This window comes from Mercenaria mercenaria, chromosome 10, assembly GCF_021730395.1.
Source record: "Mercenaria mercenaria strain notata chromosome 10, MADL_Memer_1, whole genome shotgun sequence".
NCBI lineage: Eukaryota > Metazoa > Mollusca > Bivalvia > Venerida > Veneridae > Mercenaria > Mercenaria mercenaria.
The window spans coordinates 53,911,470-53,939,193 of NC_069370.1; the positions used below are offsets into that span (position 1 = coordinate 53,911,470).

Consider the following 27,724-nt stretch of genomic DNA (forward strand, 5'->3'; position numbering starts at 1 on the left):
CAACCTCCTGTCACGGACAGTGTTTGTTCTCAGCTGTACACCCAGCAACATCCTGTCATGGACAGTGTCTACACTAATCAGGAGTACAAACACCTGATGACAAGGTGCATATATTTACAGAATGAAGGGATTGCTAAAACAACGCATTTATTTTTGTTTCATTTGAGTCTTTTTCATGTGCACTCATACATAATTATATTAAACATATAAAATAACATACAATATGGATATGGCCATTCTTATTATTATAGGAGACTATAACATCCTACATTATATAAAAAACATTATATCGAGTACAGGTAAAAAAGATAAAACAAGACTTAACTTGTAATCACAATAATAACTATTTAAAGAGATATTTTGTTTGAGACAATGAGTATGTATATATGTATGAGCAGAAGAGAAATGATACTTGTACATGTAACCATGTATGAAGTATGTATGTGATCATGTGTTTGAATGAGCAGTTGTGTACCTCAGTGAATATGTGAACATCTGCGAATATTTGAAGTGTATGATAGTATGATGTGCCTATTTGAAGTAGTGAGCAACCCACTGTATTGATATAACGGCGTATGTCCTGTAACAGCGCATAATGCAATTATTTAACACTTTCCAAAAACTATTCAACCTGGAAAATGGTAACCTAACTACACATATCTACACTTAAAATATGTAATTCTAGTGTACTATTTGTTGTGTCAACATTACAGAAATAATTTATAAAATTAAACAGGCTAATACTGGCATGAAACAGTGCTATATATTAAAAAAACTAAAACAGATTTTATCACTATTTGAAGTAGTGAGCAACCCACTGTATTGATATAACGGCGTATGTCCTGTAACAGCGCATAATGCAATTATTTAACACTTTCCAAAAACTATTCAACCTGGAAAATGGTAACCTAACTACACATATCTACACTTAAAATATGTAATTCTAGTGTACTATTTGTTGTGTCAACATTACAGAAATAATTTATAAAATTAAACAGGCTAATACTGGCATGAAACAGTGCTATATATTAAAAAAACTAAAACAGATTTTATCACCTATTAAATCTAGATGGACTGAATAACACTAGATTTTCACAGTAATTTTAAAACATGAAGAAAAAAAAACAAACAAATATCAAACTTCCATTATCTAAATTCTCTTGAACTGAATTATTTCGAAGTTTTAAATGTATAATCAAACAAAAATGTTGAAAGCTGGTACTTACTCTGCTATTGAATGAATATGTATATGAAGTATATGTTTAAAGCCGGCACTTACTTTGTACGAAAATGGGACCTGTTTTACAGCTCTAAAACGTCTGTAAAAGACCTGTATTTCAAAATTACAGCTGTAAAAGACCTGTAAGTGGAGAATTACCAGAAATACAGTTGAAATTGACAGGAGGTGTAAAACAACTGTAGGTCTCAAAAATACAGCTGTAAAAAGTTTAGTTGAAAGTTAAGCTGTAAAATGGTAAGGTCTCCAAATTACAGCTGTAACTTTTTTTGGAGGGAAACATGAGCACTGTCAGCCATCTTTAATGCATTTTGACGGGATATAACTGAAATTCACAGAGACACCATATCGTCTAAAATTTTAGCCATTATGGAGTAAGTTCAAAAGTTTAATTATCTAATACAGTTGAAAGTGATAAGTTTAAAGGAAATAATTACAAGATTGTCATATGTTTTCATGACATAGAAAGTTTTATAAACAAGATATGATGCATAGTTTCTACTTTGTATCATACTCTTTAATTTTGTAATTGCTATACTAGAAACATATTTGATATTGTTTTTTACTTACTAGATCATTTATTTTGCCATCTGTGTAGTAATTGCTACCCATTCTAGAGAATTACAATTCATCCTAAAACATTTTGTACTTCTGCTTTCCTCCCTTAAAATAAAATTCCCTCTTTTCAACGCCTGTTATATTTCTACAGCTGTAACTTTTAGGCATATTTACAGCTGTAACTTTTTCATTTTTACAGCTACAAGTTTTTTACAGCTGTATCTCATTTGCATAATTCGACCTGTTTTACAGTCGTTTTACAGCTGTAAATTGAAATATACAGCTGTAAAATAAACGTCGTTATATAAAATCTACAGGTATAAAATTGAAATAATCATGACTGTAATTTTTAACACAAATACAGGTATTTTACAGCTGTAAACTTTCGTACAGGTTATGTCTATGAAGTATGTTGAAAGCCGGTACTTACTCCGTTATTAAGTGAACATGTCTATGAAGTATGTTGAAAGCCGGTACTTACTCCGTTATTAAGTGAACATGTCTATGAAGTATGCTGAAAGCCGGTACATACTCCGTTATTAAGTGAATATATCTATGAAGTATGTTGAAAGCCGGTACTTACTCTGTACAAACTCTATTATTAAGTGAATATATCTATGAAGTATGTTGAAAGCCGGTAAAACTCTGTTATTAAGTGTATATGTCTATGAAGTATGTTGAAAGCCGGTACTTACTCTGTTATTAAGTGAATATGTCTATGAAGTATGTTGAAAGCCGGTATAGCAAACAGTTTTACATGTCATCTTACCGTGAGCAAATCATTACAGAACTATTATGCTTAATTATTAGTGTGTCAATAAAACTGACAACAGATAGTTTCTTTCTCTCAGTATTCAACTGAACTGACGTCAGAACGTTTCACATTAATCAAGTATAATGACATGGAGAATTCGTCTTAAAGGCGGGATTCCCACACCACTCACTTTATATAACTGGTTAAGTTCACCAACCATGATAAACAATAACACTGGAAAAAATGTTCTTAACATATAGATAATGATATAAACTTGGATTTCACGAAGTGTTCAAGAAGAAGCAAAATAATAAAATTTGCTGGCTCAGATGATTTCGGCACTGAGTCATATTTTGGGATCTATATACCCATTTTGTTCATTCCGGTATTCTTCGATAACCCTCTGTTCATCTCTTGCAGAGAATGTTGGCGTTAGGTACGTATCAGCTACAATGTAAATTCAGCAGTAAAATTGGTTTAACAACGAAAAAAAAGCCGTTTTACTTTATAAGAATTGCAATAAACATATTTAAACGACGACTTCTTTGCGACATTCTCTTGGCGGAGTTGCGGTAACGTAAGAACTATCACTTTCTACCTGTCCGCCTTCAACAGCTGGCCTTTCCTCCATGCATTCGGTAGGTGTAAGATATGGATCTTCTACAAAGGTAAAGTTGGCCATAGAGTACAACTATATAAGAAATATTACTTTTGACAGCTTATAACATAAAAGCAACCAGCTGATCCAACTTATGTTATTATTATAACGTAATGTTATTATCATAACATACAGCTAATACTAAATCCAATTAGCTAGAGTTTATTCTTTGTGCATCTGTACATGCACATGCAAACTTTTAACAATATCAGATAAAAATGAACATTGGGTTTTAAAGTCCTTTTAGTAAAAAAAATGTTTTCAACAGCCAGCCACTTGTGATAAATTTGTGGCACACACTTCAAAGTTCCTAGCTTTTCGAATTATTTCCTCTGAAAATATTTACGGTGTCAAATTAGATACAATATATTGAGTACCAAGTAAAATGTCAAGGACAACTCTTATTTAGCATCCAGCAAAATATGACACATTCTGGCTGCTTAAGTTGAAATTAGAACAAATGTCAATTTGGAAAGTCAGCTGTAGTATGTAAACAAACATGACCAATTGTTTCTTTCGTGGAGACTATATCAATTAGTAAATGCTTACAGATATGCAATATTTTTCAACAAATTACTTACATTCTTACAATTCATAAGAACAATAAATTCATGGTTTCTGGAAAGTGCATCAAGGTGAATAAATAGTAAATATTCGTATATGATAAAGTAAGGAATTTAGAAACTTATGAATGACAATGGAATAACAAATCTTGACGAATGGACGACCAGCTCTTAGTCTCACTCAGACTATTTCAGCAATGTCGAAAGACAGATTGGATGTCATGTCCCGAGGTTTCAAGAATAAAGTGTAAACTCTTGTGTATTTGTATAAATAAATGCGCCAGACAATTCCGTATTAGTATGTGTAACGTAAATGTAACTGGAAACTGAACCATTTACAGGCAAAAGATAAGCATGATAAAATGTTAGGAAAGATTATAATATAAGTCAAAGGTGGTACCTGGTTTCTTTCGTTTCCTCATCCAAAACAGAACCAGAAGAACAACTAGTATTATGATGACAAGAGCCAGCACACCTACCAGCGCTCCCAACACAGGAACTGCAGCACTTTTTTCTGCATCCCTAACAAGAAAATTATGTGAACAAATAGTAGATTTTCCACATTTCTTGGACTGTTTACAAGATTATCAACAAGTCAATATTTATGCGTTTTAGGGTAGATAATAAACTACAGCAAAGTATTCATTGTGAAAACGACGCAATGACACGTAATAGAAGACCAGTTACAAAGTAGTTCAACCTATGTGGACTGTGCGAACTACACGGAGTGTACCTAAACAATCTAAGACGAACGTGTGACACCCAACTTTAAAAAAACATCTCGTAATGGATAATCATTGCTCAACCGAGCCAAAATTATATGTGGTATATTTTGTTCAAAATAGAAAATAAAAGGCAAAAGTTACCGTATGATTATAGTTGTATTGTCTGTGTCACTGCCCAGACAAGACGAGCATGCTCCTTCACTTGGACACGTAGAAGTTATAGGATCGTCCTTTGGATATCTTATATTTTGTTTATCCAGCTGAAGACCACTATTTGGACTATAACTTCCAACCTACATAATTATGTTCATACAAATTTCATATAATATAATGAGTATAGTATTAATAAAACACTTTATTGTATTCATGGACAATACATCGCCATACCAATATACTAAAATGATCAAGGGGCATCACACAGCGGGCTTGAAATGTATTACTGTTTTTAAGACAAAACAAATTTAAAATCATTTTTTGTATTTTCGCAATATTATTGATAAACGAATCAGTTCAGTAATCGTTGAAATACCTTCAGACATTCATTTTCTTTATCTTACTGCACAAATACAATGCATCATCTATATACCAGTAATGCATTATTTATTGAAAAGAAGCCGAAGTACCCCTTTGTTCATCAAAACCAGACAAATGAAATACACGTCTTAGGAAACTTCATTTTACCACGGCCATAGAGAAATTAGATAACTAACCGGCGTATATACTCTCTTGGTCTTATCTGTTTGTCCTTCTTGTATGTTGTAGACTTTATACCCCATCAGTCCATCCCCTTTATCATCGAAGATCTTGTAATAAAACAATAGTAAAAACATCAGTATGGGATGCAAGCGCTGAAAATGCTCATGGTGTTTTTACGAGTCTTGACATATCAAAAACAAAACCAGTCGTAAATAATAGCTCTCGGTGTCTTTGTAATTTCAATCAGTAATTTTGTTTGAAACAAATTAAATATTCATTTTCAGAGTAATTAATTATAAGGCATTAATAACAAAACAACAAATCAAACATGTCTGTATAAAAAAATTCTTTATAATAAAAAGTGCAAAAGTTTATAAAAAAAAAAAAAGATCCATTGGGTCGGAGTTTATTGATGTATCGAAAGGCTTTACCAAAATGTCTCCCGTCCCGTATATATCCATTTCGACAAGTCTCAACACATTGAAAAATTCTTTGGGATTGTCTACAAAATCAGTGCACAGAGTCGGGCTTGTTGATGAGCCACACTTGCTACTGAAAAACATAGCAGCGCCTGGAAAATAAAACAGTACGTAGTTACATGCTGTTCGGTTATTTAAAGTTTATACCCAACAAAAATGAATGCAAGACATGAATACTCGTAAGTACATACATGCGCCACATTGTTAACTATGCCACTTCAATTCGTTAATATTCTGTCCACGATAATCAAAAGCTATATTTGAGATTAAATCCAAAATTGGGTGCGATTGAATCTGTTAATGAGAAACAGCGTAACACCTAAGGTCATCAATCAAATGTGCAAGTACATGTGTGTGTAATTTACCTTTCAAGAAAGCGAACATGGTATTAGAAACAAATATACACCAGGGATCAGATTCGAAATTAGGATCGTTCATCGGCAGAATGTCATCTGTACACTCCTTTGTAAATGTTTTATCATAAGTCCAACTGCAATAACAGTCTTGTCTGTTTTGAATGTAGTTTTCTAGCCAAGGATCGGATACGTTATAGGTCGGTTTTACTTCTGGAAAAAAATCAGCATTATAACTTAATTTCCAGTCGTTTTTCTCTCCGTATTTTCATCAATATTGTCGATATTGTAAACTCATTTGAAAAATTCAAGTCGAACTCTAGAGTGCATCTGTTCCCATGATAAGACGTATCATAAAACGTATAGAATTAATGGCCCGTCCGCTTAGAGAGAGAGCGCAGATCTACGGATCGCGGGGTCGTAAGTTCAATCCCTGGGCGGAACTTATGTTCTCTGTGACGATTTGATAAAAGACATTGTGTCTAAAATCATTCATCCTCCACCTCCGATTCATGTGGTGAAGTTGGCAGTTACTTGCGGAGAACACAGAATCCAGGTACACTGGTTATGTTACTTTCCCACCGTTACTTAACTGAAATACTGTTGTAAAATGGCGTTAAACTCAAGACAAAATGAAATTAATGACGTCAGGATTTATTGAATAAGCTTTTCTATATGCAACATAAATCTAAGGAAATGTACTTGTATAGAAGGTTCGCGCCGTGAGCATCTCTAGACTTTCATTTACACACACAACTCGATAATAGGGTTGAAAATGAAAATATTGTTAAAACGTGATAACCGCATGAACTTGTACAAGGACAGTGCTTAAATTTTAAACTAAACAATTCCGTGGAAATAACTTTCAAGTAAGTAACAGGATCAGACATAAAATATGTAGGATAAAATGTTGATGTTGCTTACTTTTGATATAGTCTTCTAGATCTCTGTTTTTGTCCATTTCAACTGCTGTTATTATTGACCCTTTAGTTATGTCATACTGCAATACAGCCATGTTCTTTCCCCATGCCTCTGAACCAATAAACTGAAATTCGCCCCTGTTCATGTTTTTATCAATGTCATGTATGAATGGTGCAACAACGTGAGAACGTAAAAATATAATCACGATTTTCGCGTGAGGCTTTCTTCTCATTATCTCATAATAAGCAAAATACGTGTCACTCTCCCTGACCATGATTTCTTGTATAATGCATATTTTATTAGCGACTGCTACAGCACGAACCGAGTCGCGACCACCTTCTCCGTATGCGCCCTCGCTGTATACAAGCTGGATATATTCACCACCAAGTTCTGGAAAACATGCAGAAAAGGATCAAAGTCAATGAAACATTCTAAAAAGTCATTGGTAGTATACTACTAGTATTTCATACTGAGGAAAACCAATGTACCAAAGTTTTATCATTGTGAACAAAGATCATAGTAATGCATCAAGACATACGTTTTAATCGCATGCTTATGTTTTTTTCGTAGTTACTCTTTAGACTATTCAGCTGTCCGGCTTATAACGACTTCACCGCGGGAGGAACTTTATATGTACGATTAAAAGCAAATGGCTTTTGATAACATTTATTCTCTCTCTTTATGTAGAGTATTTCAAAGATGTTAGATATAAAATTCAAATGGCATATATACTAAATTACACTTGGTATTTTGATAAACCCAGAGGCATAACACTCTTGCTAAAATTCTTACTGTTCTGTGTCCATAAATAGAACATATACTTATTCAAAACGATTCGTATATCTATATGTATGTATGACAGACATTTTAAACTGTACCTTTAACAACATCTATCATTGCTGCCGCTTGTACATTGTCGGGTGAAATGATTCGCAGAAAATACGGATAAAGATGTTTGTCGCTGAGAATTGGATTCGTAGAGGTGTAACTTATCTGGACAAAACTTAATTTAGTTAGCTGAGCTGCTGCAGGCTCGCTTACATCGGTAGCCTGACCGCCGACATAACCTGTAATGAAAGCATAACAGTAGAGCACATCTAAAAAGAAACCCACGTAAAGCGGAATTGTGTTCACTATGAACAATTGTTAGAAGACATTTTAACAAATCAATTCACAACACAAACGGGTAAATTTACACATGAAGACAGGCTAAAACAGGCTATTTTTCGTGCATAATTTTTCAAATTGAATAAAAGTTGAATATCTACTTTAACCCATTATCCATATTTACGGACGGCGGCTAGTGCCTCGTTCTGCCTTGGTGTAGTAAAGTATTTTTCAGTCTTCACCGAAACATCCGATATGAGATGAATGAAAATACGCACCAAGTATTCGGTTAGTCAGATCCAGGAATGATCCGTCGGGTAACTTAAGTCCTTTTGCATGAAGTTCCAGGATTTTAGGGACTACTTCAAGCGCATTATTACAGCTGTTGATCACTATCAGTCCAATAGACTTTCCAGCAAACATAGCTTTATACTGCGAATACCAACTCCGTGTCTGGAATTCTTTTAAACTAAACTGGAAAACAAAACTACTGTAAGCGTAAAGAAGCGAGCTTGGAAGAAATAATATCACTTTATGGCTTTAAAGTGGTAAACTATTTTGTAATCGAAACATTTTCGGTCAAATGAATGATCTATATCAACAATAAAAACGTTCATCTATCAAACAAATTTCCTGTAAAAAAATATGCAGCCTTTTTCAGTTATACAAACGTAAAACATAGTATTGAATATCTGATTTACAACAGTTTGTTCCAACAAGTCTATTTAGAAGATAAACAGAAATATTTTGATGGTTACTTAATACATCAATGTATCCTTAGAAAGACAGCAAGAGCCACTCTTCTTAAAAGTGTAGTTAAACTAAACAGACATGCTTCCAATTTCTGTTCTTTTCTAGAGTACGATTCTTCCTTTTGATTCAAAATATTAAAATGATTATTGACCCTACTGTGGTATGTGTACATTCGACGCAAAAAATACGCTCCAAGTACATATACAAAATCCGTAAAGAAATTAGGTATGTCACAAACGTTTAAAGAATCTTACTTCCAAAGAGAGATACATTTGGTATCCATGCCTAGTTCTAACCGTACCACATCCAAGAGGCCCTGGTATAGCTTTATTGTTGATAGAAACAATACCTGTTATAAATAAAGATTAGTATAAAGAGAGAGCTAAAAAAAACATACTTTCTTATGGAAAGCCGGAGCTGTCTTCAATGCTTCATTTTTAGTATATGATATGTATGTTTTCCTTTATGTTAGGTGCTTACTTCTATATTTTATGTAGATTTTCTTTAATTGGTATACATTCTTTATGATGTATGTAGATTTACTATTAGATCATGTTGATAAATCATTATATCAAGTAGATTTATCTATATAATTTTATATGATGGCTTTCAAGACTTTCAACTTGCGTTTGCACGCTTTATTGGGTCTTTGTAAATGTTAATTATTGCAGTGAACTAGATTAATAAATAATGCAGCCTTTTTGTATTTAACGCGTTATCATAAATAATTATTCTTTTACAACCTAGATCTTTTAATACTTCGTTTACTGCATTTAATGTAAGTGTTTCATTTCCTTCAAATCAATCATGATAAAACTATGTAGAAGTGTATACAATTTTCCGTCAACTTAAACGAGTTGATCTTACCTATTACGTAAAAATCACCCGGGATATGATAACTAATTTCTGATATATCACTGCTTATACATTCAGAACATTTTTCATCAACAGGACATTGCCCTCTTCTTATGTCTGGATAGCTTCTTTCCGAACCATCAGAATTGTAGTCTTTAATTTTTCCTTTGTCTAGAGTCAGCATTCCATCAGAGAGAGATCCTACCTGAATCAAGCATGGAATATATAGTTTTAGTTTTCAATTGATCACATTTTGAAAGTTCAAATAGTCATTATAATTTGATAAGACAAAATAGAAAACTATTTGTAACCACCTACTGATACAACTGTATTGCATGTGAAAATCTACGTGTGATAAAGAATCTCAATGTACGAATATTTAAAGTGGATTTACAGTATGGTAATGGACCTGTAGACAATCTGCATTTCCCGTTCAATTACGTAATCTTCGTATGCAATAACGGCATTTGTACAACATTATTTTGGCACATTGAGCTAAATGAACGGCAAAAGAGTGCAGGAAATATATGATCCACGGAAACTGCCGATTGTCAATACGGGTCTCTACCAATTATTATATGTACTAACGAATGTCTAACGATTTCGTACATTTACAAACGTAAATTTATCGCTGTTCTCTTCCTTCCGAAAATTGTACACTTCGTACTCTGTTTCACCCTCTGCAAGTTGAATGTTCGGTGTGTCTTTAGTAAAAGATGCATGAATACCGCCATACGTCACTGACAATCCGTCCATTGCATCAATCAGGTAATTTGGTTGGAAATATGATTGGAATTTCTCTCTGCTGTTGCATTTACCATTGCATTTCGTGCCATTGAATTTTCTTATAGCTTCAATTAGTGTATGCGCTGCAAAGATTGCATACCGAACATACACAGATTGCAATGATTTTTCACGTATTTCCGCGTTGCTTAGTGCCGCACAACTCGGTGTGACGACATTACAGCCTGCGTAATACTGGAATACATCCTTAAGGTACGGATTGGCTTCGGCTGCAGTTTCAAGAGCAGTTTTATTTGACATCAAGGACTCCCAGTACTGTTTAAACTCTGAAACCTCTAAATAATGCATGGAAAGAACAAGTGTGCCTTTTGTTTTCAGTAATAAGCTCCCTGAAGACGATTCAAACACACTACTTTCTAAGTTTGACTCAGATAAAATGAATATAGGCACATCTGTCATTCTAAGACTGTCGAATATCTGCATGACCTGGTTTGCAATTGCCTCGTTTCCAAAATAGACAACACCTTCAATACTAGGTGCCTCTATAACAAAACTTGTAAGGATTTCTCTGATTTTGGTAGCTTCGACTTGCCTGCTACTGTCTATTCCTATAGCATTTATTTTAGATATACATATATGATATCCATCGGCGTAATGTTGCAGCATATTGGCTCCAACACGTCCGTATGTATCATTTACGTAAATGACTGCAATGCGGTTCCATTTCAGATCTAACATCAGTTGCAGCATTGCCTGAAAAACAGAGCGTAAAAATTATTCAGAATTTACTAGAAAGTTTAACTGTATAGTTTTTTCATCACCATTTAATCTAAAGTCCCCCTTCTTCTGAATTATTTATGGTTGGTTATATCCCGTACACCATTTTATTCTTGTAATTTAAATGTCAAGGTGGTTGTTTATAGAGTAATTTCTGGACCATCATTCAATTTAGACAGTACCACTTAGTATTCAAAGGGGTGTTCGCTGAAAATTTACTGACTGAATAGCGAACGGTCCAGACCATTATCAGCCTGCATGGATCTTGGTCTTCACTGGTCGCAAATTCGCCAGCAGGCTAAAGGTTAATCATGTATAGAAACAGATTCGGGTAAATTCAACAATGTGCTATTACATTTTGAATGCATTTTATTGATATTGAATGAAAAAGTTCTTATGTAACTTAAAAACTTTCTATTTAATGCAGTCTTCTTTCTAATATATGCACAGTAAAGAAAATAATGCTATTTGCAAACTTTTTTTCTATATCAGTTTATATTTTGATTCATTTGATTAACCTTCCCAATTAGCATTTGTTTGGTAAATGACTCTACAATGGTGCCCGTCCGTAATGCAATAATGCCCGGATGATCTCCTGGGGTGTTCCTTCATCATTGAAATGCTTGAAAGTAGTCACAAGACCTATAATTGTGTTGGTGTAACTTTAAATCCAACAAAACAAGGTTTGTATTTGCCTTCAAAACTTAGGTAATGAGCTACTGCGTGCATGAATTCAGATCAAATATAATAGATTATGTTAAATGTTATCTGTTTTTTTAAGTCACAAAATGAAAGTTTAAAGTCTACGGACAAATGTTTAGAAGGAAGGAAAATCATAACTGACTGATAAATCTTCGTAATTCCGCAATACACAGGAAGAACATTTGACATTCAAGAAATTGTGCTGTCTCAAGAAGTGTAGAAATTACGGAAGCCTATTAGGGACATTTTGTCTTAGTTTTTATGCATTACCTGTTATGTGTGATGTATTATGCGTTACGTATTATTTATTACCTCTTAGATTATACGCGCAAGATAGAGGTGAAGCGGGAAATATGAACTGAATCCTTTATATATGGAATGTATAAAGTTTTCTTTCACAAAACTCATCGAAACGATCGAAAAGCTGTTAATTGGAATCTACATTCCGCATGGAAAGCTTGATCTTATGTACTTTGTTACCAAAGTATTTGATTTGTATGATTTTGGCAAGAAAGTTAGCTAAGAAGATTTCAATATATGCTGTGAAATGTGTGGGTTCCCATAGGAAGATATATAGTCAAGACTCAGAATATCCAGTAAGGCTGCTCAAACCTATAGTGTTCAAATTTCCATACATGTACAATATGCTATATAAAGAGCTATTAACACTGATTGAAGAAAAGTTTGATTTAATCACTTATTAACAAAATGAAAAGATTTTTCATTTCATTATATTATTTTTCCTTGTATCTGTTGAAATAGATGTAATATTGGATATGATACAGATTTGGTTAGGGGACACTTCTATGACATTTGAATCAATTCCTTTGCCTCAGGAAACTGTGTAACTTTATCTTGGGTTTAGAATATTTTCATCGAAATTCTTAGTTGAAAAAGGGACACTAAACTGCCGAAGTGATATATGTTTTGTTTTTAAATGTTGGTGTAAGGTGTTAAATAGCTTTTAATACTGGTGAAGTTATAAATACGCTGGAAGAATGCTTCAGTCCTTAGTGCGGCGCGAACTACGAATTCCTAGTTAAGTCTAATTTATCAGCTCTTGCATATATAAATTGTACATAATTTTGCATTAGGTATTTCATCTTACATCTTATGTCTAAGGTATTAGGCATTAGGTATCTCATCTTATGTCAAAGGTATTAGGAATTAGGCATTTCATCTTATGTCTAAGGACTTACTTTGAAAAAAAAAACAGAAAAAAAAAACAGAAAAAAAAAGAAAATAAGAAATGGGTTTTATTTAGTCTGTTTATGGGCAGTAATGAAATGTATAATGCTTCAAGACAGCAAACTGAAATAAATTACTAGGAAATAACAAATGGGTTTTATCGAGTCTGTTTATGGGCAGTAATGAAATACATAATGCTGTATATGTCCTTTTGCACCAGTTTAAGCAATCCTCTATTTTTAGGAACAGCCAAACCCGGCTTCCTTTTACAATAAGTATATTTTAACTAAGTCATGGTCTGTTTTTGTAAACTCAAACCACAATACTAGATGTACAACGTAACATGTTTAATATAATGCGATCAATTCGTAACAGAAAATGCCAAAATACTTCAGAAAATGGGAAAAGCACCAAAATCTGCACAGCTATTTATTAAAGCATTAAAAACATTTTTTCATGAGACCCATTTGATATCTGTCAAGATGGCCGATATGGCGGCCATTTTGGAAAATGGCCGCCAAAACTCAATATTTACCTTAGAAGACTCTAATGAAAGGTCATTATATTTACATTCACCCCCAAAATGCACTAAATATAAATGTAATAATAAATAAATCCTAAATTTGCATCAAATGCAAAATATCGATTCAAATGATGTTAGTTTCTTTCTGTTTCCATGTAACGGCAAAATCTAACCTTTAAAACTTAGTTTAATATTATCATTGTGTAGTTTTCATATCTTTAAAAATATTTTGTTTTAATATATGTAATTTATATTATTTCACTTGAATTCCCTCCACAGCAGCATATTGAAACATTGTTATTATTCCCTTACCAGTATTTAGCCAGATGGGGCTTAAGGGTTGCCCCTGTATGCATGTCAATACGTCAGCCGTGCAGAGTGGGATACTGCAATAACTTTGAAACTACAGCAGAATTTTTCATGATACGTGGTACATGGATAGATGGCAATGCAGAGAATGCCAGTGTCATTTAATTTTGTTCCTATGGCAACAAATGTTGTTGCTATGGCAACAAATAGTGCACGAATATGACACAAAAAGTCATCCGGCATTTCTTCAAAACAAGGAGAGATTGTTTCTTGAGAAATTTTACATAAAGGGACAAATTGAGAACATGCTTGTTATCTTATTTTCTCCTCTTGTACATCATTTTGTCTGTCTGTATGTCGGTCCATCATTTGCAAATGGCGGATTCTTCAATAACTTCAAAATTGCAAATTCTAAAGACTTCTTTATGAAACCTTGTTTATAGATGGTAAGTAATATGGAGAATGTGAAGGTCAATTAACTTAGTTGCTATATAAAATTGTAGTTTCTTTGACACCAAGTACGACAACTACCCCTTTCAGTTTGGGACTTCGAAATGCAAGAATAGATTATAGCGACGGGCTAGTAGGATCAAAAGAAACAATGTTCCTTATTATGCATCTGCAGTCACAATGTCTGCGTAATAAATTGCTAACTGTGTAACAAAGAAGAGTAAGGCTGAAAATATAAAAGTTGTTGTCATGGACAACACTTAGTAACTATTCTGTGAAATATATTACTCTGAACAGTGAGCTGAAATCTGAAATAAGGTACATGTCAGTTACTCTTGTCAGTACACACAAGCACGAGATTGTCGACAACTTTAGTTAACTTGCATAAGGCAGTGCAGAGCATTTCAGCACGTTTGACAAATTACGTCTTCCTCGACAGACTTTATCGAGGTTGCAAATACACTTGAGGAGCTATTGGTACGAGACTCGGGTACTTGAGATAAAAACTATTGGAAAGTTCCAGTATATCAAAGATCTCTCTGGTCAGCCTTATTTATCTTGACTAGGAATTTTAGGAAAATGATAGAACACCCGACACCCATATGTGCCCGACCTAATGGGCAACCTTTTTTAGTATGTTCAAGAGGTGTGCAGACGATGCAGGAATGCACATTATAGCCCTAATCTATATGTGAACAGATGGTTGATCAAGCTACTTGACATGTTTTGCTGTAAAGAAGAGTATCGAAAGCCTCCATTTATACCCCAGAAATATAATAGTCTATAATACGAACAGTTTGTTTGTAGGAAGATGTAGAAAATGCATTTAAAAGCTTGATTCACCGGTAAGCGCGAGCTGTACTGGTTAGTTTTGTTTGACAAGACAGTGTTATTCTTACACTGAACTGCTTAACTGGAAGTACAAATGGTAAATAGATAATATTTGTCGTCTTTAAACTAGTAATTTAAATTGGTATTAAAATTGTGTTTCGAATGTACCTGTGCTCATTAGAAAAATCCTCAAGTACTCACATTTAATTTAATTTTAATTTCAGTAAAATGTCCAGAAATAGATATTAGAGCACATTTTTCTTGTAGAAATGATAGATTCTGCTCATAATTTATACCCCCGTTACACTCAGCCACGTTCCCACTACGTCGTAAAAACTAGCAGGAAGCAGTAAGAACTTGTACAATGTAGAAGAAATACAGTAGACTCCGATAAGAACATGATAATTAATAATTATGGTCTACATGAGTGTAGAGAACGCGGTCGAATTTTGGACATGTTCAAAACAAAGGTAGTGAGAACGCGGTCTAATCAGGAAGCAGGAAGGACGTAGTAATGATTAACGAAAACCTAGTAGGACATAGTACAAGCGTGGTGCGGACGGGAAAGGCTGCATGGCGTGCTCACTGCGCTGTCATTGGGTTATCATTGCGTTCTTGCTACGTCAATGGAGTTCTTACTACAACTTATCTACGCTTGTGTGCTATGACCATGCTACGTGCATGCCACATTGAAGTATACCGCATAAGGTTATTTATACGTTCTTTCGGTTCTTAACACATCTATGTCACGTTTGCAGCAGCTTCTCACCATGATTGGTTCAGATTCTGATAATTAAGTATGAATACTGGATCCAATTCCCAATCACTTCGTTTTCAATCAGCAATGGGTATCGAACATCATCAGGAATTGCCACATAATCATGGACTCAGCAGCACTGGCAGCTTGTAGTTGACTTTTGGACCTCCGTATATCCTTCACACTGCTTTTGCTTATTCCACCGCAGTCTCTCTCTATAAGACTGCTCTTTTTTCTTCATTGGGGCGTTGGGGTGGGGTGGGGTGTCGTCATTTATTGTAATCTATGGTTGTTGAGTGTAGATGCGGACACAATTATGTCAATATAACTTGCAGAAGGAATGAAAAAAAGAGGCGCATGGCGTAGTATTTATAAGTAGCCGACGAATGCAGTGAAAAGGTGATAAGCATATGGTTAAAGCATGGTAAGCGAAAGGTGCAATCTGACGGATCGTACTAAGAATGTAGTAAGAACTCACTGGACGTGAAGAAGCGCGTGGTAAGAAAATTAGTGTGAACGTGTTAGACGCCGTGAGAACCTGGCAAGGATGTTAAAAGCGCGCAGTATGAACTTTAGAACTGCACATTTTTCGAGTTTGATCCCCGTCCCAACCGAGTCAAAATTTTCAGGAAGCAGTATGATCTTCATGGTCTTTGCCTGAGAGTGATCAGGACATTAGTGACTGTACATTATATGCTTATGACATTAAACTATAAAACCATTATTATGGCACAATGTGCTACAATTTGACAAAAACAGAATATTACAGGGACATGCAAATGTAAATTTGATTACGCTGATCAACCGGCAATGACTTTTTCCCAAAGAAATCATGATGATCTGACAGGCCAGGGATGTTCACATCGTCTGTCACACTAACATAATTAATGAATTATATAGTTTTATTAACTGTCATTAGTTCTCTTAGTGTAAGTAAATTGAAATGAATACAGCAACACTTACAAATTCTGAGTCACGAAAACTAATGACAAAGTGAAACACATGTCATTTATTCACTAATACACATTACAGACTAAAACTTCGTTTGCTCAAACTCTGATAATTCGAACACCATTCTTCAATTAATCTATCGTCAGGTCCCAAACAAATTCCTTTATAATATATTTTTCGATCACTCATACTAGTACTACCGATAATTCGAATAAATTTAGTCGGTCCTGATGGGTTCCAGTTACCGAAGTTCGAATGTATTTATAATTAATTAATTTACAATTGTTGTAAAGTTCTGCACAAGACTGTTGCATTTTTAAACTTTCTTGATATGCCAGTTACCATTATATACTTAATTTTGATTCATATAAATGCATTATGACTTTTCTTTTGCTTAATAGCACATTTTATCCAAGGGAGACAACTTTTTTCATTTTTGTTGGAAGAGCGGTATTTTTGTCAATATAATATGTTTGGATTTATTCAGGCAGGTAGTTTTAGCTTATTATACTGATAACTGTAAGTGTCAATAGAAATTTTATATATGATATTATGTATTTTTGAAAATATATACATATATGGCGGCCATCTTGGATTTTTCGGCCATATTGGATTTTTCGGAGTGGGTCTCATGCTCATTTTTAGTATTTTGCCCTAAAGTAGTTATGTACCAATTTTCATGCTTTTCCCATTTTCTGAAGTATTTTTACACCATTTTACTGTACTAATAACGATCCTAGGTCTGATGACTCTAGTTTAAATACTTTTTTGAGATATACATGACATATATTCGGACAGACGTACGGACAAGAACAATTTTAGGACTCCCATAAAACAACAAGAAACAAAAGCTGTCTGTTGACAGTGCACTCGACTATTCGAATAATTGATGGAAATATGGGTTCGAAATATTAAGATTTTCTGACAAAAGAAAAAAATAGATAAGACAAACAATCTACCTGTATTTGTGGATCTGGATATATCTTGCACTATATGGCAATGTGTGGCCATGATGGTAAGCAAGTGTTCAAAGTTTCGAAGTTATATATCAAACATTTTAGACAAAAGATGGAATAGTATGCGAAACATAACTAATTTTTATGCCAAAAGAAAACGCCATGACTGAGCTAAAGACCTTGTCCTATCTATGTAGTCTTGCCTACATATGTTTACTATGATGGTAAACAAGTGGTCATCAGAAAAAGTTATTTAAAGGTATTTCTATTTCTGTCTCTAAGCGCTTCAGAAAGGGATCAAATGCCCCGTGTTTAAACTACAGACAAAGTTTGATGAAAATTCAGCAAAAGACTTCATGAAAAAAATGTTTAAAGGTATTTCTGTGTTTAGCTCTAGAGGACCCTACAAGGGGACCATTGTACGTTTTGAAACAAATTTGGAAATGACCTTATAATGGTGGTACAGACCAAGTTTGATCAAGATCCATCATGCTGTTCAGAGCAGAAGTCGTTTAAAGCTTTTTTCTAGTTTTAGCTCTAGTGATCACCAAAAGGGGTAAAGTGCTACAAACAGTAATCGTTAACGTCCGCCAATATTGTTTCACTATTGAGAACTAGGCAAATCTAACTTGATAACAAGATATAACACCTAAGAGGTAATACGTAACATGTAAGAGGTAACTGATAACACGTAACACATAATATGTCATACATAAGAGGTTATGCATAAAAACTAAGACAAAATGTCCCTAATAGGCTTCCGTAAGAAATAGTTCAAAATGTCAAGTTACAAAATTAGCGAAGTTATACATTCGTGATTTGAGCATAGCGATCTTGCGATAGGAAACCTTAAAAAGCGTTTTATTACACATTTTGTAAACAATTTCTGTCCTTATGCGCAATTTAATGTAATATATAGCCTCTTTTCATTCTTTACAAGGTCATGTTTGCTGTCGACGTGTAGCAAATTTACAATAGGACATTTTTTGTTATTTGATATTTCAGTCAGTGTTATCTTCTTTAGTCCGAATCAAAATGTTTTGCGTTTCAAATTTTGAATTATTTCCTGTTTTCATAAAAGTCTTAAATGCAAGTGAGCATCTTAACGCAAATTTACAACATGAGAACACTTCAGAATGAAAAAAAATCCATAATTATAACATTTAGGGAAATGGAAGTAACTACCGAATATAATTACATAAAGAAATTGGTTTAAACAATATTTTATTCATATATATAAATTTACAACATGGAACGTTAAAGAAATTATTCTATTAACCCAAAACAAAGCAAATGACACGACACGTGAACCGAAGTTGTATTTGTATTCAAATTGCAATACGCTGTCTATTCTTATGAAAGTAAGCTTTTTGAATATTGAAAAATTAAAAATTATTTGACTAATCGATCCTGTGTTTTATAATGCTGACAAATTACAAGTGTGTTTTGACCCATAGTAAAGAAAGACTTCTTAACTTGTTTCAGCTTGAGGTAAAATAACCGAGATGGCAATGCGAGTACATATTCTAGTTATGCAATTTGGCATTCTCAGAATGTAAATTAGGTCAATGCTCACATGTCTTTCCGTAAAAATCCGGAGAATGCCGAAATCGTATTCGGAGTTGCTTTGTCATTACGAGTCCGAAATATCTCGAATGAGCGCACGTTATTTTCACAAGTGGCGTATAAATATAATATAACTGCTTTACATTACTTTATGTCTCTTCGAATTGCCTTAACCAAATTTTATCCGAACAATGCCATGAGGTTACAATGTTTACCATGTAAAAAGGGAATAAAATGCTTCTACAGTCTGAAATACACAGAATGACGTCACTTACGTCAGTTGATGTTATTCTGTTACAAATGATAATATAACATCTCACCGTTATTTGCACTCTATCCTCCACAGCTACCCTGTAATAGTTAGGGTATTTCTCTCTGTCGTTCAATTGTGTTGATGTTGATGAAAATCCAATCTGCAGCAGACGATCTTCTAACGTCTGTGACCCCAGAACTGACGATACTACCTCAGTCTCCGAACTATATTCCGGACCAATTACACCTTAAATATTGATTGATTGATACACTTCGCTTTATATTTCCATTTTTTTCATATGCCAGCATATCGTATAAAACCTTATTTAATTTGACATAAGAATAACGGTTTCCTCGTGCTTTTATCAGTTTGCATACATTCTGGAGCAATGATATATTTCTATTTTCTACCCAGATACATTCTAACACTTTATCTTGTTTTACAAATGCATGATTAAAAGATTCTTGTTATTATGTGTGGCTTAGAACCGACAACAGGACACTGTAAATAATCTTAGCAAACTTCATTTCTCTAGGTTCCAGCATTCATGTGTAAAAGCAAGTATATTTCTAAACGGCACATTAATGTAATTACCTTGAGCAAGACATGCGGACATGCAGACAACATTTTATCTTTATCAAAATTTGAATGGTTAAGGAATACCCATGCGAATGCCGTGCATTTGAAAAAAAAGGCAACGTTTGTTCTCTTTTAACAATATCATGAAGTAAACCTTGAAAATACCTTGCAATGAGCATATCAGTCGATATAAAGTCAAAAACTGAAAGAAAAAAGAAGTGTTGATTACCAACAGTAAAGTCTTCCGTCGAGTTTGCTGCATGAGAGTTGCGATATGTAGATATGATGTCAACAGCGGCATCGCCAGCTAAACCTAGGTTACCACAAGTCTTGTATACTGAAAAACCTGGCGAAATAAAAGTGATGAAACCTACAGGTTCTCCACTGAAACTTAAATGTGATGCATATTTAAATTTCTGCTGCAGAATCTACAAAAATTACATGTTTCCACATTAACAATTTTTGATTGATATATAGTAAAACTAGTAATAAGTCATTTTAATAGGAAATAATGCACCATATAGTACGTAATCAATGACTTTTACTGTACCTTAAAAATCGGAAAATGGTTAAAAGCAACTGATTGATGCATAACCCTGTCTACATTATGTTCATTGCCATTTTGTTATACGTTGACTGGGTTGGTAATGATTGTGTTCTGTTACTCCAAATGATTGCTATTCGATGTTACTGCTTTAGATATTGAATTTTTATTTTTTTATTTCAACTTTATCATAACTGAATTCTGCTTAAGCCGACGCCAGGGGTGCGAGAGCTGTTGCACATAGCATTGCCTGTCATGAACAGACTCAGACAAACCAACTCTTCTGTTATTTGGCTTGGTTGTATTCTTTGCTTCCAAAGGATCTTGTCACAGATTTTATTATTATACCTTGTGCGAACTGACCTGATGTTATATATAATTTTGTTTCATTTAGTAACTCATCAATCTGACTAAAGTACATCTCCTATTACGCTACGCTTAGGATCTGAAGACGAGCTATTGATAGCCTCGTTCTGACGACCCTTCCGCTAGCCAACCAAAGGCTTACTTACAACATTTTGCAAGCTTAAAAAAACTATATTTAGCCTTGGTTTTTGATAATAACAATTCTTATGTCGTAAAATGTCAGACAACCGGTTATGTCAGTCTGTAGGGCACTTGCTTAGTAAGCGAGGGGTCTTGAGTTCGAGCCCTGGACTGACCGCACATTTTTCTAACTCTTTGACATTCGAACAAGTCGTCTGATTCGTTCAAATAAAAATAGTTTTGCGAAAATAAAAACAGCAATATTGGAAATCCAAAATTTACAGAAGACGAATAACTAAACGGAACTTACAAACAACTAAAATGCCCCAGTTAATATAGTGGTAAACAGACATGGTTACCAGTCTGTTAAAAAAACATCAAAGTGTAAACAACCGTGTGAAGTATTTCATTGTATCATAAATATAAGATGTAATATATTTTACTACAGTTTCGACTTGTTTTATTGAAAAGCAAATATTTGAAAAAGTACAGTGTTGTGGTAAGGTTTTATGTCCCTCCCGAAACCGCTATGTTTGTCTTGCCTTTCAAATGAAACTTGTGACGATAAGTACAATGCAAGACGATTTTAGGCTTATCGATTAATCACTGCATAGTTTATTGACCAACTATTAATTTTTTTCCATACAGCAATTGAATACACAAATAAATCTTTTTTTAAAGTTATACATATGCATAAACATGATCACTGAGTAAATGAGTACCGTCTGTCGAAAGTAATCTCGTCTGTTATATGTTCATTGTTTCCGCATAGTGTCATTTAATGCCATAACAATATGATATCAGAAGTTTGTAATTTTTAATGTTTAGTTGTATCTTCACGATGAGATACTAAGTCCTACGTATGAGATACTAGGTTGTACGTTCTCTCTGCTGGTACCAGGACGCTGCCATACATATCCCTATAACTATATTCAAAGGAACAAAACTTTCTGCTAACTGAATGTGTAAGCAGTGTACCGATCAAATGAACAAATGAAAGCATACTGTTTCTTTTAAGGGATGACTGGTGCAACCAATGCCGAGCTGAGCTATGACTGAAATTAATTCTTATGTCCCATAGCTGTGCGTTTTGTTATTCAAAGCAATTTAAGATTTGTGGCTAGCACGCTTACCAATTTTAAGGTCATTACTATTTGCATTTAGTGATTGCAGGTACCATCTGACAGCTTCCATTGCCATCACAGAGGACACACTCACGGCTCCACATTCCCCACTACTTCCAACAGTCTGAACTTCAAAAATACCTGAAATAACATGCAATTTATTAAATACCATTGTGGCTTCGCACACTTCGGTGCTCAGTATATCAAGTGTACAAGGAAAAGGAAAGAAACGAAATACATTTATTTGCAAATCGACATATACATGTTTTTGGCAAACGAATAGACAAAGTTTACAATAAGTGCTCAATCTGTAATCACTCATGCAATCGTTGAATAAAATGCTGTTCAAAATGATTGGTATTACCATTGTTATTGTCCCATAAATGACTGAAACTTATATATATATATATATATATATATATATATATATATATATATATATATATATATATATATACATATATATATAATAAGTAATTTTGATTCAAGTAGTGGCCTCGGATAGAAAGCGCTTTAATGTCATACATTATAGAGTTTAGTGTTAGTCTAAAACTGAAGGACATGCTCTTTTAACATTAATGAAAAGTTTGATATTTGAAGGTTCGTGTCTTAAATACGTTTCAAAAAAAAACAATACAGCAGTATAACATTACCACTGTACCGAATTACGATAATTTGGCTTCAACATCTAGTTTGACACTGGTAAAATAGAATACAGATAATTTGTAGCTTTCAGAGCTCATATAGCGTTTTCATGGCAAAATGCATAGTTCCATTCTAACAACTTGAGTCAGCTATAATTTCTATAGAAACATTACCTGGGAACCAGTGAAAATAGTTTTAAACGAATAAAAAGAAGTTTTAATAGCAGGCTCGGTTTGATCGAGTCCATGAAGGTAATGAAAAGTGTAATAACACTCACACACCCTAGGACAAGCGGAACAAAATTAATTAAACATTGAATTGATGAACTTCATCATCCCAAAAGGACCAGGAGTAATTACAATGTTTAGGCAATCTTAAGGTAAAAGGTAAAAGTGGAATTCGTTTAAGAGCTCATAATGTAAATAGAGCAACAAATCGCCGTTCGTGACACTTTCGGACAGATACCATAATTGCTGTAACGGATAAGTTTGAAAACAGATGGAGCAGTTTAAGTAAGACCAGTCAATAATTTGACTTTGTTTTTGCCACACCGACACAATGATAGGTCACATGGTGACTTTCTGGTTTTAAACTGTGGCGAAAGACTCCATGTGTCTCATCTGCATGGGCGGGCATTTTGGTACAACCAACGACCGTCTGTAAGCTATCTAGATGGCTTCCTAAAACGAAAGAATTATACACCACTCTGGACGAGGTTTCGAATCCTTTTCGGTGAAGGCGAAGTGCTTTCAAGTCAGCGACCTTAGTTAGGGCCTTTATACCAGTCAACAAGGTACAGTATGAAAATGCAATTTATAAAAAACTCAATATGAAACGATGTCGGTTAACACCGCAAACATAAAAAAGGCCAGTAATCTTAGAAAAAATGTTTTTGGCGAGCCAACCTTCCACGTTTTATGAATTTTACTTGTTGAATAAGAATGTTCTATCAATATTGACTACACGGTTGTATAAAATAAAAAGCATAAGATATATTTAATTTGAGTTAACAGCACATTAATTAATGTATTAAAGAACATATCTGAAGTTAGAGCATCAAGAGAATAACTTTTGGAGTAATGCTTAGACCACGTGTGCATTCTCAGTGGGTACTCAACTGGGTCGAGGAATCTTCATTTGCTGGGTCTTCATAATGTTTCGGATGTGCAAGACCAAGTTTGAGAGGAGTTTTAATGTTCGCAATTTAGTTTTTTTTAGTAATTTAGTTTAGTTTGTTTTTTTTGTTTTTTTTTGTTTTTTTTTTTTATAGTTCACGAACAACTTGAGTAGAAGATTAAGTGTAGGTATTATTTTGAGCTTGACATGAGATTCACGAGGTTCAATGATGTCTAGTGAGGTTTGATGAGGTTCGGTGAGGCAACAAAATTAGCTAAAGGGGCATCAATAATAAAAATATCAGGAAGCAATAAGAGACGGGTGTGATTCCAAGATAACCGTGAAACTATTTTATAGTGTGATTTTTATCAATTTCTTTCGCAAAACAAAATAATAAAAATTGATTTCAGCCTGATCTTTTGCATCAATTAAAATACTCTTTATAATTGTCTTGTTGCCATTTTATCTCTTAGTTTCAAAAAAGACAGTTGAAAATTTATAATGAAGTTAAAAAATAAAAGCATTTGCGTTTTAGGTGTAAATCGTGAAAAAAATCTCATATATGACAATATAGTTTACCTCATGTTAGAACTTGGCATACGACGGAATATTATGTAAACAAATGTCTGCACGCACTGCTCGGAGGAGGTCCGAGATAGAAAATTCTTTAGAAGTAATTTGAAAATTATGAAAACAATAAATATTTTAAAATGAATTGAAAAAGGAAAACGAAAATGTCTTAAGAAAGTATTACTAAAACGTTGCAAATTCTGTAGCCACTGGCACCAGCCAAGAAAGAAAATGCTATTGTACATGCTATACCCTACACTTAGGTATACTATGAGATCCGCGATCGTTGTACGGGAAATTATGCTATCCCATTTCAAACAGCACATTTTGGCAAATGGGTACCGTACTGTGCATATTCGGTAATTTATCTTCAATCGTGCGACAGTAATTTTCACCGCAGAGACACTCCGCATATTTTATGTTTTCGTCGATTTGCATTATCTTCCCTAGTCAATATTTCCAGTCTAGACAACATTAAATTGTCATTTCTACAATATTCAAAGTACATACTTTCCGGACTGTGCGTTTGAGGTGAGAAATGCGAGACTGAAATGGGTTAGCATATTTTCCCGTTGGTGACAATGGTTCTTATAGTAAACCTAGGGGTAGGCTTTTACATGTACAATAATATTTTCTTTCGAGTATGGTTTGGTGCCATTGGATGGTATATTGTCCACAGAGACATATGTATAAATCCTATGGAGTTTCCCTGAGTTTTATTACAAAGTGGTAAAATCCATTGTATCGACCCGAACACCGGGTGCAGTTTAAATATGGAAGTAGACCAGAGATAATGCTCTACATGATTACCTTTCTCTTTTTTGCCGAATGTGTACTAAAGTGAGACATATTATAAGGTTTAGAGGGAAATGTCAAGATATGGTGGAGTGTGTGTGGTTGTGGGGGGTGTGGGGGCGGGGGGTGGGAGGGGGCGAGAATCTCAATGAAGCGACAAAAACATGGTTGAGAAGTGTCAAGATATGTTAGGGTGTGATCGTTTCGCAGAACGTTGCTCGACGAACAGGTTTCTTACATAATATATGTAATCTAAATACTGGAAAACAAAGCATTGCGAAATTGTTCATGATCATGCTTGAATGTATGAACGCAAATCATGAGGATCCGGTGTGTAAGGCGATTCAGAAAACCGCACACATTTTAAAATGATAGATGATTATGACAGCGACGAGTAATGATGAGAACGTAATATCTACATCTTAGAACACATTTAAAGCGATATCAAGTTAACGAGATCACGGAACGGAGGTAGAAGTGTTCTGCCGCAGCAGTTCAATAAGCATATTATGAAACTCCCCTCTAAACTCACTTTATTATATATTCATTTCAAAAAGGACAGGTAAAGACAGAGCAATATCATTGGCCTACTTCAATATCTAAAATACACAAAGTATTCGGGTCATTGACTTGTAGTTATGTACTTTTTTTCAAAGCTTAAAAGTCTTTATTTTCCATCAACTTCGTGATGACACGCAAAGAAAATTTACCAATACACTTTGTTTTCTTTAAAACCAAGAAAATTATAAAAGAAAAATACATTCACATTGATCATGACTTTTAAATAGTTTAAACCATCAACCTTCTTTATAGTAACTAAGAGACAAATTGGTGAACAGAAAATTATGGAAAATAATAGTACATAAAGCTTATATATTTAGTTACTGTGGGAAAGATAACAGTTTTACGTCAACATTTTTATTTCTTGTAAAACAGATTGATTAGAACCACATTAATGATTATAAAAAGTGTTATCTTTCATTATTTCAACAACATAAATTTCTTGTGTTGCGTCCTCATATTACCTTCTTCTGTTGCTTCTATGAACCTCAAAGAATACCTGTACCTTATAAACTACTGACTTGAGGTAACATTTAGAGTAAATCTTTCTGAATTTGTCCTAGCTTCAACTTGCTTCTAACAACTATTTTATATAATACGGAATGGAATCTACTGGTTTGGTGCTATCTCTTGAAACGCGAAACACTGTGCAACAGGTGTTGTTTGGGACGGATCTGGAGCATGTCCGTCTTAGTGACTAACCCGTAGTAAGCTATAACAAACATACTATTAGGGGAATCAGCATTGTTGGATGTAAAGGTTGTTGACATAATATTAAAATAGAAAAAGTGGAAACTTCACAGGTCGCTCAACACAACAAAAACGAAAATGTTAAGTCGAGTTTAACCACAAAATATCTCTCCTCTTTTTTGAAACCAATAAATCACCCTGTTAAATAAAAAGCGTAAACAATGTGATATTGTGAGTTTCGAGCAATGCACAGTCGAGATGTTACACCCTGAATGGTCGCAACAATCGCAACCAGGGCCATACAACAAATGAATGTAAATGAAGTGAAATAAATACTTTACGTGCTAGTTATATAAATATGCTATTATAAAGAGATCATTATTAAAGTGTTGCAAAAGTCGGTATTTAAACCGGTTTACCGTTGATGTTTACAAATTCAAACTTCACTTGTGTTCACTGTCATACTATAAATATTCACTGCATATCAAATGAGCATAAATATTAAAAGTACATTTACCTGCAATGTTTATATCTCCAGCTAGAAGTTGTTGTTTTCTAATTTCTCCTTTACTTAAAGTAAAAACATTTATAACTAGAAATAAAATAAATCGTCCCCACACGCGTACGACTTGCATTTTTATTCCATTATATAATGTGGACGAAAACGGGGATTATATTATATTTGCACAAGTTATTTTCATAAAACGTTTCGTGTATATGTACGTAATAGTACAACGTTGGTCACCGAAGCGGCGCATTCAAAACATAAATTGTTTATTACCTTTACACCTAAAGTAAACGCATTTTACCTTCCTTGAAAGAACGTATTAGGTCAATACGTGATGTTTTTCAGTGAGGAGTAAAAAAAAATTAAAAACCGGTTCAGTCGAAAATATACAATTTTAGAATATGGCCTTGAAATTTTATCTAATGTTAGATACATATCAA

General features: G+C 34.0%; 1 protein-coding gene across 2 annotated transcripts; it reads right to left on the bottom strand.

The window, feature by feature from the left end:
- Positions 1–224: 224 nt before the first annotated feature.
- LOC123561530 (uncharacterized) lies at positions 225–27,588 on the bottom strand. Of its 2 annotated transcripts, none has more exons than XM_045353979.2 (16): positions 27,294–27,588; positions 22,409–22,540; positions 20,475–20,591; positions 19,734–19,912; positions 10,269–11,156; positions 9,672–9,864; positions 9,059–9,153; positions 8,330–8,525; positions 7,823–8,011; positions 6,948–7,334; positions 6,036–6,236; positions 5,623–5,762; positions 5,206–5,298; positions 4,637–4,788; positions 4,171–4,292; positions 225–2,996 (listed from the first exon to the last, which is right to left on the bottom strand). In XM_045353979.2, exons 1-16 carry the CDS (start codon positions 27,409–27,411, stop codon positions 2,896–2,898), a joined length of 3,303 nt encoding a protein of 1,100 aa, XP_045209914.2. In that variant the 5' UTR covers positions 27,412–27,588; the 3' UTR covers positions 225–2,895. The 2 variants fall into 2 exon arrangements, with proteins under 2 accessions (XP_045209914.2, XP_045209913.2); XM_045353978.2 differs by having other exon boundaries at positions 225–3,209; positions 27,294–27,587.
- Positions 27,589–27,724: the final 136 nt, after the last annotated feature.

Bases quoted from the DNA above. Each gene is read 5' to 3' on its own strand.
- LOC123561530 (XM_045353978.2), bottom strand. From the start codon at position 27,411: ATGCAAGTCGTACGCGTGTGGGGACGATTTATTTTATTTCTAGTTATA. The intron at 8,012-8,329 runs GTGCGTATTTTC...CTTTCATTACAG, and splicing joins TCTGACTAACCGAATACTTG to GTTATGTCGGCGGTCAGGCT. The intron at 4,789-5,205 runs GTTAGTTATCTA...ATAATTATGTAG, and splicing joins CCAAGAGAGTATATACGCCG to GTTGGAAGTTATAGTCCAAA.